The sequence below is a fragment of the Pollicipes pollicipes genome, unplaced genomic scaffold (genome assembly GCF_011947565.3).
Source record: "Pollicipes pollicipes isolate AB1234 unplaced genomic scaffold, Ppol_2.1 Scaffold_6052;HRSCAF=7182_pilon_pilon_pilon, whole genome shotgun sequence".
In the NCBI taxonomy this organism is placed as follows: Eukaryota; Metazoa; Arthropoda; class Thecostraca; order Pollicipedomorpha; family Pollicipedidae; genus Pollicipes; species Pollicipes pollicipes.
Window position 1 is genome coordinate 17,607,145 of NW_023596805.1, and position 14,079 is coordinate 17,621,223.

Sequence of the window (14,079 nt, forward strand, 5' to 3'; positions counted from 1 at the left end):
CCTGAAGGGACGGACAAGTCCCCAACATTCTGAAAACGATGGCACCGGCCCTACAAGCGCTGGATTCAAAGCAACAACCAAAAATGGCTATGACATCCCGGCCAAGAAGAACTGCCTTTGCCTATGACCGCGGTAGATTCGTCAGTACCTGTGGTCTAAACTTAACTTCGCTCTGCCAGAGGTTCCCCTGAGTTTGGTGTCACAACTGGATATGTTTTCCGGCGCACAAGATACGTTGTCTGGCGCGCTCTGAATATTCGTGAGCATGAAAATGGATGCGCGCCCCGCATCGCTAAAGCCGTAACGGGGGGGGCGCAGACCCCAAGTCGCATAACGCAATACATTAGTTGAACAGGATTCAAAACGTGAGGTATTGCTGCTATGTATTAAATATTCGAGATCCCCTATGCTTGCGATTTGGCCCGAAGAATAATCCATTCCACCGGACTCCCACACGGCATCAGTGCGGTGAACCTCGCTCTCGCGTGAGTCAAATTCTGAACAGGTCAGAATGAGGTCACGAGAATGATTTTTTGTGGAAATTTTGTCAGAGTAGCGTCTCTAAGGTTGCATTTATCTTACTACAATTCCCTTTAACACTGTCCTTTAATCTCTACACATTGAAGTTGACAACTTAACATCCTTAGACTGTAAAAAGCTTCTGGGTCTTTAGGTTTATGGTGGATATGCACTGAAATGGCTGCTAACCTACTGTGATGCTGCTGTTGCACTGCCCATGTTAGGCATATCATAAAAGGTGTGAGTTTTGCAGCCCAGCTTGTGAGAAACTGCTTATGTGGTGCTTTGGGAAGCAATCTAGATGTGCCCTTCCTGAACACAAGTGGGACCTCCATTTGAGGCCTGATGCAGCTGATCTGTTTGTACTGGCCCTAAATACTTGCAAGTTGCAATGTGTTACTAATAACTCAACAATTAGTTTGTAAGTATCATGCATCTTAGAATATCAGTGAGAAGCTGTTTGTGACATAGAGCAGGCAAAGTGATAGATGCACTTGCTTTTTCATTCTCTGAAATTCTCATCTTCTCTATGATGCTCAAAGAATTCAACGGAAGCTGGCTCCCTCGGAAATATGTGTAGATGTGCCAGCTGATGTGGCATGCCCAGCCATAATGTGGAGCCCACTGGCCATTTGTTGGTAGACTGCGGTCTGTGCAGGTATTCATCTCCAGGGTGGTCTGTGTCTGATGCCATAGGTACCTAATCACCTGTGGCTTGCTTCTCACTGCCCAGCTGTTTTGGCTACTCCCAGTGGAGCCTCAGCCACTTCCAGGGAGCATGAGCTGCTCCCAGGGAGCCTTGACCACTCCCAGTGGAGCCTCAGCCACTTCCAGGGAGCCTGAGCTGCTCCCAGGGGAGCCTGGGCTGCTCCTGGAGAAGCCTTGACTGCTCCTGGGGGAGGTGGGTGGCTCACCTATGCCCCACCCACAACCACTCGCACCAGACGGCGGCCGTGTGCCGGCCTGGCTCACGGCGGCGGCGCCGTCCCGCAGCTGGTGTCGCACGGCCGGTGCGCGCGCCCGGCGGTCCGGACGTGCGCCGCTGGGTGCCGGGTCGCTCGTTTGAGGCTGCTCCGCGTAACGCCACTTGGTCGCCCGGTCTGACATCAGTCGCGCGCCCGACGAAATCAGACAAGTGCAGGCAGCTCCAGGCTCTGTGATCAGACGAGAGGGGCTCCTGGGCTCTGTGATTAGATGAGGGGGCTCCGGGCTCCGTGATCAGACGAGAGGGGCGTCCGGGCTCTGTGATCAGATGAGAGCGACTCCAGGCTCTGTGATCAGACGAGTGCAGCTCCGGGCTCTGTGATCAGACGAGAGGGGCTTCGGGGCTCTGTGATCAGATGAGAGAGGCTCCGGGCTCCGTGATCAGACGAGAGGGGCTTCCGGGCTCTGTGATCAGACGAGAGCGGCTCCGGGCTCTGTGATCAGACGAGAGCGGCTCCGGGCTCTGTGGTCAGACGAGAGGGGCGTCCGGGCTCTGTGATCAGACGAGAGCGGCTCCGGACTCTGTGATCAGACGAGAGGGGCGTCCGGGCTCTGTGATCAGACGAGAGCGGCTCCGGACTCTGTGATCAGGCGAGAGCGGCTCCGGACTCTGTGGTCAGACGAGAGCGGCTCCGGACTCTGTGATCAGACGAGAGCGGCTCTGGACTCTGTGATCAGATGGGCGCGGCTCCGGGCTCTATGATCAGACGAGAGGGGCTTCCGGGCTCTGTGATCAGATGGGAGCGACTCCAGGCTCTGTGATCGGGCGCGTTCCGGGGCGCCGACTGCTGAGCACGTCACGCTAATCACTGGCACGCGGCAGGTCGAACCCGATCACGTGACAGCCCGAGGCTGCGGAGACCGGGTTCAGGTGCTTGTCCCTCGGTTTGATGCTGGCTGGGAGTGAGACTGCACTGACGGCGGAGGCCGGGTTCAGGTGTTTGTCCCTTGGTTGAATGCTGGCTGGGAGTGGGACTGTATGACGGCGGAGCCGGGCTGACGCGTGCCATTCTAGGTTGGCAGCCTTTCTGTGCCTTGCGGCTAAGTACGCAGGTTGTGCTGAGTGCGGTGTGCGTCCAGTCACAGCCGATGGTGATCCTTGATAGTGAGAACGGTGACGTATCGGAACTCACTGCATGACTCCTGTTTTGGACTGCGGAGGTTACTCTCGTGGCAGTATGGTTCTTGGCTCACCTGTTGTATGTGTACAGACTCACCTCCTGTATGATGAGAAAATTGGTCGACCTTGGAGGCATCTTATGATTTGGCTTTACATGCCCAGTTGTGTTGCTGCAGGATTTTGAACCTTCATTTATCAAAATATGTGTATATACCAGGTGTTTTGGTCAGTGTCCTTATTTTCCAGCTTGTTTTGAAAATGCCAGTCACCGTTCTGTCATCAATTGTTTGAGATGGAGGCATTGGGGGCGATCCGTTTGGTAACTGAGTCTGATTTATGAACGTCGATTTGCAGTGGATTAAATGCAAACCGTGCAGCAGGCAGCAAGCGTTGAAGTTGATGGAAATCATTATCTTGTATAACTAAGCTTGTCATGTTTTTTACATGTACAACAACACAACGTCTTGTACTCTGTTATTGCTGATGATTTGGGGTGATTGTGTTGGCGAACCCGTGCAAGGCTGTGGCCGTACGTCCCAAGCCTTGAGGTATATATAGTACGATATCGTGTTTCAGGAAGAATTCGGTGCGTGCGACTGCCACCACCCGACAAAAGTCACGAGACCGCTGGTGGGAACTCCAGCCCACTGGAGAGTGCTTCCAATGTGGTCGCTGACTGCAAACTGAGCGCCTTCGAAGGCGGCCGATCTGGCAGCTGACTGCTGACTGACGAGCCGGCGAAGGGTGCCGCCATGCCGTGCTTCTTCCGGGACGGCTACCAGATGCAGCCGAGGGTGATCAGGTACGGTGGACGGCCGTTCGCTCCCTCTTGCCATGTGTGGTCAGAAGATGACGGGGTGGCCTGGTGTGGCTTGAGCGTACTGCTGATATACAATTTTTCTTTGTTTGCGTTTTGTAGCGCTGCTATAGCTCTAGATCCACTTTGCGTTCCCGAGAAGCGTGGCTTTTCTCCATGACAAATGGCAGGAGTGTGCCACTGAAGCCTCCGGTGTGCTCCGGGACACATCGTTTGCCGCCGACTTAGCGTGTGTCGGCTGACCGTTCCCCTCCCAGGACATGCCATCATGCCATCTTGACCCGGTTAACTTTTGTGGTATGCTGGCAGGCCAGCCCGTCCCGAGCATCCCCTCTGACCGTCAGTCAGGGCCGTCCACCCCTCCACGCCTTGTGGTGTGCTGGCAGGGCAGCCCGTCCTGAGCTACCCCTCTGACCATCAGTCGGGGGCCGTCCACCCCTCCACGCCTTGTGGTGTGCTGGCAGGGCAGGCCGTCCTGAGCTACCCTGCTGACCGTCAGTCAGGGCCGTCCACCCCTCTACGCCGTATGGTGTGCTGGCAGGGCAGGCCGTCCTGAGCTACCCCACTGACCATCAGTCGGGGCCGTCCACTCCTCCACGCCCTGTGGTGTGCTGGCGGGGCAGCCCGTCCTGAGCTACCCGTCTGACCATCAGTCGGGGCCGTCCACCCCTCCACGCCTTGTGGTGTGCTGGCAGGCCAGCCTGTTGCATCAACTATCAATGCCTATTGCATCAACACTGCCAATTCTTGGCGCCCCATGCGGTGTGAAATACATGATCACCAATGGTGATTGTAGTGGGTAACCTGGAAACCCCGCCAGCATGCCCCATGCTCACCGTTCTGCTGTCCCTGCTGGTCCCATCACGACCCTGCTTGTCCCGTCACGACCCTGATGACCCCGTCACGACCCTACTGATCCCGACATGACCCTGCTGACCTGACCTTGAGCGGGCTGACCGGTGCTGTTTCCCGCTGCTGATGTGGTGACGTCGACGGCAGGCCTGTGATCAGCCCGCGCCACATCCTGCTGCTGGCCGTGCTGACGGTGGTGCTGTACGCCGAGTGGTGGGACTTGGCGCAGCACGCGCGCGCCTGGCCGACGCTGCCCGGCGAGGCGGAACACGGCAGCCTGCGCCTCCTGCTGGTGGCCGACCCCCAGCTGCAGGGCGAACTCACCGAGCCGGCCTGGCCGCTGGGCACCCTTACGCGCTGGGACTCAGACAGGTGGGGACCACCCGCTGCAGGGCGAGCTCACTGAGCCGGCCGGGCCGCTGGGCGCCCTCACGCGCTGGGACTCAGACAGGTGGGGACCCCCCGCTGCAGGGCGAGCTCACTGAGCCGGCCGGGCCGCTGGGCGCCCTCACGCGCTGGGACTCGGGACACGTGGGCCGACCAGAGCGGGGCGGGGACGGAGGCAGCTCCGCTGGTGTCGAGTACGAGTGGGGTGGGACTGCGGTGTGGAAGGGGGCTGTGTGTGGAACGGAGGGTGCGATGTCGGCCGGGCCGGGCTGTTACCGGGGATGGGGCTTTTCAGAACCGCATGACATCATGTGTCCTGTGGTCCTGTGAGGCAGTGCGCCGCTTGGGGTCGGGGCTTGTCCACGCCACCTGCCCACAGACCTGGAGGTGTCGCGCTCCCCTTGCTGACGTCATTCGGCGTGTCCACACAGACATTGTCGGCTCGTGTATCATCCCATGTTTGATGCTATTCGCATCGCTTGAGGCGTACCGCTTCCTCTCATTCAGACGTGCGTCGCGGGTGATATCATACGTGACTGCCGTCACGTCACGCCCGTTCGTCTGCCAGGTACATGCGTCAGGGGTTCGGCCGCGCCTTCCAGCACGTGATGCCAGACGCCGTGGTGTTCCTCGGTGACGTGCTGGACGAGGGCAGCGTGGCCTCGCCCGAACAGTACGCCGGCTACATCAGGCGCTTCTGGTCCATCTTCGGCTTCCCCAGGAACACCAAGGTGAGGTGGGAGGTCGCCGGTGGCGTCGGGCGAGAAAGATTGTGGCAACCAGATTGTGGTGTGGTGATGATCATTCTAATACTGATGGCACTGGCTGGTGTTTGGTTTGGCACATGAATCCTGGTTAGGGTTCGTTTGGGTCTCTTGCAGCTCCTCTGACCATGGTTGACCATGTCGGAGGGAGAGAGGTTTGTGGCAAGATCGGTGGGAGCCGGGTCCCGTGGTTAGCCCGGGAATCGCTGCCTGTTGGACGTGCCGGACACACAGACCCTGCGTCGGAGGGTGTGGAGGGGTCCCGGGAGGGAGGGAGAAAAGGGGGGGGGGGGGCTCCTGGCCAGGGTGACTGCGAGGCCGACTCTTGGCTGACAGGCGTAGCTCCCAGCGAGGTGGGGCTGCACAAGGATCTAGTATGAAGCCGTGAGTTGAGAGCTGAGGGCGGATGAGCCGGCGCTGTGATGTGGTGACCATGTTGGACGTCGGGTCTGCGCGCCCCGTGCTACCTGGGGAGTGCGACGAGAACATGCAGTCGCGAGTGTTCGGAAGTCCCGTGACATGGGACATGGAGCTAGCGGAATCGATTGACGAACGCTTCGAGTATTGATGGCTAGCCAGCACTTCACGTCTGGTAGTTCGCTTTTGGCTCCAGGAAACGGGGGAACTCTCGGCTGGAAAACTAACGCCTTTCTGCGGCGGAGGTAGACACCACAGTTTCCATTTCTGCCGGCAGATGGTGGCGGTTCCTGGTGACAACGACATCGGTGGCGAAGGTAGAGAGCCCGTGAAGCCGGACAAGGTGCAGGCCTTTAAGAGTGTCTTCGGTGCCAAGACTTCGACCATCGTCGATTTCGTCCAGTTTTACAAGGTGTGTGCGTGTGCGCTTGGAGGAAAATGGCCAGCAGACGTGATGCTGAGGCACGTGTGGTGATCCGACACGTGCCTGAGCGCTGGTGACACGTTACGCTTCAACACATGATGCTTCCTGTGTCAAACGGGTTCGCCTGCCGTTTCATCACCGAGTGTTTGTTATGCGCGCACCAGTGTGTCTGCTCGCTGCCGTGTTACACTGCAGTCAACAGTGGTGGCATCCATGTCCCTCCCAGGCAACAGTGGCGGCGTCCATGCCCCCCTCCCCCAGGCATATTCGCTTACTTTCAGTAATTTGCAGCAGCCGGCTTCAACCTTGAAGTGTGATGTGAACATGGTCGTTTGCACCCACCCATCATACGTCCTGACCTCCGCTACTTTGAATCGATTATGCCAGGCACTTTGCCGATCTATGTCCATGCTGGCTCACTTTGTATGGCTGATAACCCGTCGATGAACTTCGACGGCTGCTGCGGCATGCGCTTCAGGTCTGGACGATCCCGCCGTCCTCGAACCACTCGGCCCCGCCGCTGACCGACGGCATCAACGTGCTGGTCAGCCACTTCCCGCTGACCTCCAGCGTGTCGACGCTCACCCGAGAGGTCAGGATCGGGTCAGGGGCGGTCGGGGTCATCGGGTCAGACTAGGTGTGGTGAGGTCAGGCTGCACCTGTCACAGTCAGTCTGGGCACAGTTCGGGTCCGCCGGAGTGAACGCCAGGTCACGTGAGCCACTTCGGAGAGGAGAGGCAATATCAGGATCGTTTCGCTCAGTCCGGTGCCTGACGGTTGAAGGAGTGCGGTGGGCATCTGTCTGCCAGTGGACCAGCTGTCTGCCGACGTTACGCTGCAGCCCGGGGCTCCCCGACCAACTGTCCGGCAGAGTCGGGCGTCGCCGCAGCAGCGTTTCCGTAGTGTAGTGGTTATCACGTCCGCTTCACACGCGGAAGGTCCCCGGTTCGAGCCCGGGCGGAAACAGGTTTTTGGGTTTTCAGGCGGAACGCTGAGCTTTTCTTTTCCTCTTCTCAAGGTCTTTTCCACTTCCGTGCTGGGAAACGTGAAACCATTATATATCTTTCTTTATCGCGCGCAGCAGGTCTTCAGCTGTTTGACTGGCGATGCTTTTAATGTTTTTCATGCTGGTTGAATGAGATGAAATAGTGATGATGTTGCAATAGCGCGGCATCACGCTGTATGATCAGTCTGCATTTAAGCGTCGTAGCACCCGTAAAGGTCACACAGGACAGCTTTCAGAGAACTGCCCCACCCGTCACTGAAAGCGTCACGGCCGTGCGGCCAGGGGTCGCGAAGGTCAAAGGTCAGTCAACAGGTCTGACTAGCAGGGCGGTGTCGCTGGAGCCGCCAGAGGCATGTTCAGTCGGCGTCATGGCTCGCCCAGCCTGCTGCCTCTCGTGTAACAACGGCCAATGAGGCTGCGGCCGGTGAGGATGATTATGATTTCCAAGCAGATCACTTGTTTGCGAACAATGTATGGTACCGAATTGAGAGACAGAATTTCAAAGCCACGAAGGCGGCGACGGATTTTACTTTCTACAAATGGTCCCACCATGTTGACGACGCTCGCCACGCCGCCATGCTGACGATGCCCGCTACGCCGCAAAGGGGGCGGGAAGCCCCGCTTTTGCGCGTCAGCGATCGCCGTGCTTGGGCGCGCAGGGGGGGGGGGGGGGGGCAGCAATCGACGTCGTCCCGCCCGGACGGACGCACCAAGCAAAGAAGACCGCATACTTAATCATGCATTAAGTAAGCGCCAGGACCTCGCGCTGCGCTCTTGTCACGCATTTCATTTCAGTCCCAACTAGCTCAGGTTATCTCCCTGTGACGTGCGACGATGCTGGGGAGGGGAGGATGCCGTCCCCCGTGACGTGTGACGATGCTGGGGAGGGGAGCATACCGTCCCCCGTGACGTGTGACGATGCTGGGGAGGGGAGCATGCCGTCCCCTGTGACGTGTGACGATGCTGGGGGGGGAGCATGCCGTCCCCTGTGACGTATGACGATGCTGGGGAGGGGAGGATGCCGTCCCCTGTGACGTGTGACGATGCTGGGGAGGGGAGGATGCCGTCCCCTGTGACGTGTGACGATGCTGGGGAGGGGAGCATGGCGTCCCCCGTGACGTGTGACGATGCTGGGGAGGGGAGCATGCCGTCCCCTGTGACGTGTGACGATGCTGGGGAGGGGAGCATGCCGTCCCCTGTGACGTGTGACGATGCTGGGGAGGGGAGCATGCCGTCCCCTGTGACGTGTGACGATGCTGGGGAGGGGAACATGCCGTCCCCTGTGACGTGTGACGATGCTGGGGAGGGGAGCATGCCGTCCCCTGTGACGTGTGACGATGCTGGGGGGGGGGGAGCATGCCGTCCCCTGTGACGCGTGACAATGCTGGCGAGGGAGGATACCGCATTTTTGTACTTTTCACTCATTGTCAGATCAGACGTGCACGATTTGGTCTGTAATGCCAGTTTTCTCGAAGTGCTTCTGAAAGGCTCAGAATATAAATTCGAAGTGGCTGCTCCTACGGGACAAATTTTGTGGGACACCCCTCCCACTACTTTCAAATTGATGCATTATATTTGCCTTGTGTTTTCCAACGTGTGTTTTCTGTGATGTTTGCATCGCACTAATTTGTCAAAACGCTTGCGTAATAAATGCTAGGAGAGCTCAAAACACTGTTTGGACAAAAATATGTCCGAACACGAAGTTTTTAATCCTACGAATTCAACGAAGCGTTATACTATGGCTTTGATCTCTTCCCTGTGGCGTTTGCCACAGTAGCTCTTTTCGAGGCGAACTTTCGCTTTAGAGCACCGCATGGCCCATAGTTACGCACTGGTTCAAACTTCAGCCAATGCGCGTATTGAGAGAGGTCCTTGCGCCCGCTGGGCCGATCACAAACATTTCATTCGCACCATTTTAGATATCACGGTGGTGGTTATGACGGCGGCAATTGCAGCAACTGCAGAGAGGAACTGCAATACTGTTACAAAGCGTTGGCAGCGTAATTTGGACTCGAAAAATTAAGATTGATATCCTTATTATGTCTCGACGATGCTGTGGTGGCGTGACTCAGGGATATTAAGACTTAACACGCGCCCGGGTGGCCGGCTAGATACCCTTCGCTCGGGTGGGGGGAGGGGGTCAGTTTGACCCCCACACCCCTCCACTGAGATCTCGGGAACTGAGAAAGCTAGAGACACCAAATTTACAGGGTGTCTTGATCTGTACGTAAAATCACTTAGGTCAAAGTTTGAGCTTCCTAGATCAGGACTTTCAGGTTAAATAAGGTCAAACAAAGTCCAATTTCAGGTTGGTCTCCAAAGTGCCTCCAGAACCTAGGCAACTGTTTCTAAGCAAAAGGTCACAAGAATCCAAACAAGAAAATAAGCACCAAAATCTATCCCATACAGCAAGCTCAAGAGTGATAATCAGGTTAGTTTTGACTTTGGTCTGACCTTCATACCTGACCGTAGGTCAACTTAATTCAATCATTCAATATTTGTGGTGCCTATTAAAGCATCTCAGAGATGCATGGCTTCGTCAAACACTCCGTTGTTGCATTGGATTGAACAATGCCCCAGAAATTACCTTTGCTAAAACCATGACCTGACTTTGACCTGCCATAGGTCAGTGACCTTGCAAGGTACATCTCATTTTTGATGTCAGACGATCCGCTTTAAGTTATATATAACTCTGCAAAATTTGGCACGGCTGCGCCGCGTCGTTCAGAACTCATTCCGGAAAAACCTTGGGGGGTCAATTAAGATTGACCCCCTTCCCGTGCGCGTGTTAAGTGATCCTGAGCTTTCACAAGAGTATACTTTTGAAACATACCCAAAATTTGGGACACCCCTTTGAGGCACTCGTGGAATGTGTAACCGTTAAATCATCGGCCGGCATAGGCCAGACGCAACTACTCTGCCGCTCTGCTAGAGCGGGGGATTGTCCTGCGATACCGAGTATATCCGTCGAAGGAAAAATGAAACATCACACTGCCGCGCCCAGTACTTCTGTTTGCGAGTGATTTGTGCTAAAGGGTACCCTTCTCGTCAATGTGAACCGATATTAGCTTTCCTTTTCCAGTGAGCCGGCCCCGCAGCCGGTCGTAATGGTTCATGACGCGCATGGCGTGCCCGTCACGCTGTGGGTCTACCGCTGGTGCCGTGTGGGTACAGCACATCCGCCGCATTGCCAAATGCAGCACGGCGTGCCCGTCACGCTGTGGCTCGTGCCGTGTGGGTACTGCACATCCGCCGCATTGCCAAACGCAGCACGGCGTGGCGTCCGGCCACGCGGCCGGCGGCCGGTCCCCATCCCCGCTGGGCTGGCAGACCGGTCTTGATGGCGCAGTTCAGGCACTGTCGACCTCGTAATCATGAACCCGGGCGTCGGGCCTCGCTGCACGAGCCGCGCCCATCGTTCGCGTGTCGCGCGGGTTTTATTCACGGATTTGTGTTAGGCGCTGTTGGTGCGGCGTGCAGGTCGCAGCAGCCCCTTCCCGGATTGGACTCCTGCAGTGCCTGCGCTCAGTGAATTTTTTATCGCAGCCTTCGTTTCTACCAAACACATATCTCTAGCGAAACGTTCTTGGTGCACCTATTCTGTATTGAAATGCACCAACGATCTAGCGAAGTCGGATCCTCGCACATGTAACGAATTTCTAAGGAACACACACAGGTTGACATCAAGTTGCAGTTTGGTGACTGCAATTTACCGTTACTGTCTGTCTACCAGGGACGGATCCAGGATTTCGTGAGGGGAGGTGCGCATCATTGTGGGGCCCCCTGGAGTTTGGGCCCGCTACAAAAAATATTGTTGCATCTCGGTCATTACATTTTAACACAAGTCGTATGCTATATATATATATATATATATATATATATATATATATATATATATATATATAGATGTGCGTATGTATGTAGAGAGAGAGAGAGAGAGAGAGAGAGAGAGAGAGAGAGAGAGAGAGAGAGAGATATATATATATATATATATATATATATATATATATATATACATCTCTTTACTTATTCATTTATTTAATAAATGTGGAAACCCATCTTACTGTGCACAGCCCTAAAGGCTAGGCGTGCTGTGCTTGCATACACATAGAGCTCACTCATTTTCTGCAGATCATGTTAAATGCTGTGATTTTGAGGCTAAGCGTCTCGGAACAAAAGGCAGAACAAGCTTGAGTTGGCTGCTAACAACCATCAAAACCAAGCATGGACTTGGTTCCCAGCTTATGTATTTGCGGCTAGCCGGCTGGGCGATGTAATCAGCTGATGGCTGATGACTAATGTGACATTTTTCCTTTCTTATAAGAGAGTGCAACATATCCTATCATTCAAAACATGTTAAGAACATGATGCACCAGTATAATGAGTGTCATGCACTTAACAGCCAATGGAAATGACACATGCGACGTCGGCGGCATGTAAAATTACTTGCGGTAATTGCGCGTAAAAATTCGTCGGCGCATATTCGACTACTACTCTAAGGCGAAGGCACCGATGTCAAAAAGGACGGAACCTGAGCGATCATGGTGCCGCAGGAGGCCAACAAAGTGGCTCCCGTCAACAACTACGGCGTCCTCAGAGCAAGCCAAAAGAACCCAAGACCAACGTGGTGGGCCCCTGAACGATCGGTGGTGCCAAGACAGGCTGGCATATAAGGCCCTGGCCAGAGCAAAGGACCCTTAGAGGAAAGGAGAATTGTCCAGGACTATAGCTTAATACCCTGTGCGATCAAGAGTGTCCCTGGGCATCGAGTGTCTCCGTGTCTTACCTTGTAAGAACCCTGGCAATAAATAGCACAATGCCCTCCAAGCAGGTGGAAAGAACCCGAGACTGATATGAAGGGCCCCTGAGCAACTCAGTGTACCCCGGCATATGGGGCCCCGGAAAAAGTGCGTAGAGCCTTTCGGGTGAACGGGTAGAAACCGTGGACGAAAACCTGATCGATCTGCAGTGCTCAGGCATGGAGGTAGATGGGCCCAATGTCCCATCATCACATTGGGCCGTACAAGAAAGTGCAGAGATCAGAGGCAACGTGGAAAGCTCCTTAGCGATAAGATAGATCTGGCAAGTTGACATATGGAGCCAGATGACCAGCAGCGTAATGCCACTAGACAGCGTAATGAGCCCCAAAAGATTCCCCAAGCAACACGCTCTCAATCAGCGAAGGATGAACTACGTTTGCTTATGAGCTCCTTACTTTTGCTAACAATGGTTCTTGGTCGTCTGTAAGGACAAACGCATTTAATTTTGTCGTGTTTTTTTGCTGTAAGAAAACAGCTTCCGTCCGGCCGGTTATGGGCCCCTTCGAAGCCTTTAGGTTCCCTTGGCGTGGTCCATCGGACATGGTCCTGGCCTCCCCCCCCCCTCCCCGCCTCCCGTCCACCCTTTGCATCCGCCACCGGCCCGAGCAGGTGAGCAGATGGGGCCCGTTAAGGACATGGGGCCATCCATTCAAATGAGGCTCTGAAGGACAGAGTGCGCCCGAGCAGGTTAACATGTAGGGCCCCCGTCAAGAGCGTAGGGCCTTCCATTCAAATAAGAAGTATTCAAGATCTGATGCGGAGGACCCCCTAATGATCCAGTGTGTCGGAGCGATTGACATAAAGGGTCTCCGTCAAGAGCGTAGGGCTCTCCATTGAAATAGGACGTACCCAAGACCCAACAGAGAGGATCCCCAAATAATCGAGTGTGCCCGACCAGGATGACAAGTAGGGCTTCCAACAAGAGCGTAGGGTGCTCCATTTAAATGGGAAGACCCCATGTAAGTGGCTTCAGAATGATGGAACGTACCGGAGTGGCTTATCAGAGGAGCCCGACAAGAGCGTAGGGCCCTCCATTCAAATAAGAAGTGCCCAAACCCCAGGGCGAAGGGCCCCCGAAAGATGGAGTATACCCGAGCGATTATCGAGTGGCCCAGACAAAAGCGTAGGGCCCTAAGTTCAAACACCAAGACCTAACATATAGGGCCCCTCACCCAATCCAGTGTGGCCGAAGCGGCGACCAGATGGGGTCCCCGACAGGTGCGTAAGGCCCTCCATTCAGATCGTAAGTACCCAAGACACAATGTGAAGGGCCCCGGATGTTCGAGTGTGCCCGAACAGGTTAACAGATGGGGCCCCGGCAAGAGCGCAGGGCCTTCCTCTGAAATATGAAATACCCACGACACGATATAGAGGGCCCCGTATAATCGAGTGCGCCAGAGCAGGTTAACAGATGGAGGCCCTGAAACGAGCGGAGGGTCCTCCATTCAAAAGGAGGTACCCATAACAGGATGTAGAGGCCTCCCACGATCGAACTGGCCCGAGCATCTTAGCAGAAGGAGCCCCGACAGGAGCGTAAGGTCCTCCATTCAACAAAAAAAGTTCTCAAAACCCGGTGCGGAGGGCCTCCGAAGGATGGAGTGTGCCCGAACAGGTTATCAGATGACCCCGATAGGAGCAGAGAGCCCTAAATTCAAACAACAAGAACCAATGTGTAGGGCCCCCACGATCAATCCAGTGTGGCCGAGGAGGCAAACAGAAGGGCCCCCGACGAGTGCGTAAGGCCCCATCCAAATAGCACGTGTCCAAGGCCCAATGAAAAGGGCCACCGAACGATCGAATGTGCTCGAGCAGGTTATTAGATAGGCCTCCCCACAAGATCATAGGGCCCCCATTCAGAAAAGAGGTGCCCAAGGCCCAGCATGGAGGGTCCGCGAACGACTGAGTGTGCCCATGCAGGCCACCAGATCGCCCCCGACAAGAGTGTAGGGCCCTAAGCAAGTGACAGGGA

At 55.5% G+C, this 14,079-nt stretch overlaps 1 protein-coding gene and 1 non-coding gene across 4 annotated transcripts in view; both read left to right on the forward strand.

Annotated features, from left to right (window-relative positions):
* Positions 1-300: 300 nt before the first annotated feature.
* Mppe (Metallophosphoesterase) overlaps positions 301-14,079 on the forward strand; it is a 31,505-nt gene continuing 17,726 nt past the window's right edge. For 2 of the 3 annotated variants that reach the window (XR_005094914.1, XM_037227905.1), the window contains exons 1-6: positions 301-485; positions 3,200-3,425; positions 4,440-4,664; positions 5,248-5,410; positions 6,138-6,272; positions 6,763-6,876. Coding sequence is in view for 2 of the 3 variants with exons in the window: in XM_037227905.1 (XP_037083800.1) it covers positions 3,376-3,425; positions 4,440-4,664; positions 5,248-5,410; positions 6,138-6,272; positions 6,763-6,876 (687 nt within the window). In the remaining variant the exon portion in view is untranslated. Of the gene's footprint in view, positions 506-3,199; positions 3,426-4,439; positions 4,665-5,247; positions 5,411-6,137; positions 6,273-6,762; positions 6,877-14,079 lie in introns of all 3 variants that reach the window. The other variant, XM_037227906.1, reaches the window with a different exon arrangement.
* Positions 7,178-7,250, forward strand: TRNAV-CAC (transfer RNA valine (anticodon CAC)). Its single transcript has one exon. It is a non-coding gene; the product is annotated as a tRNA-Val (tRNA).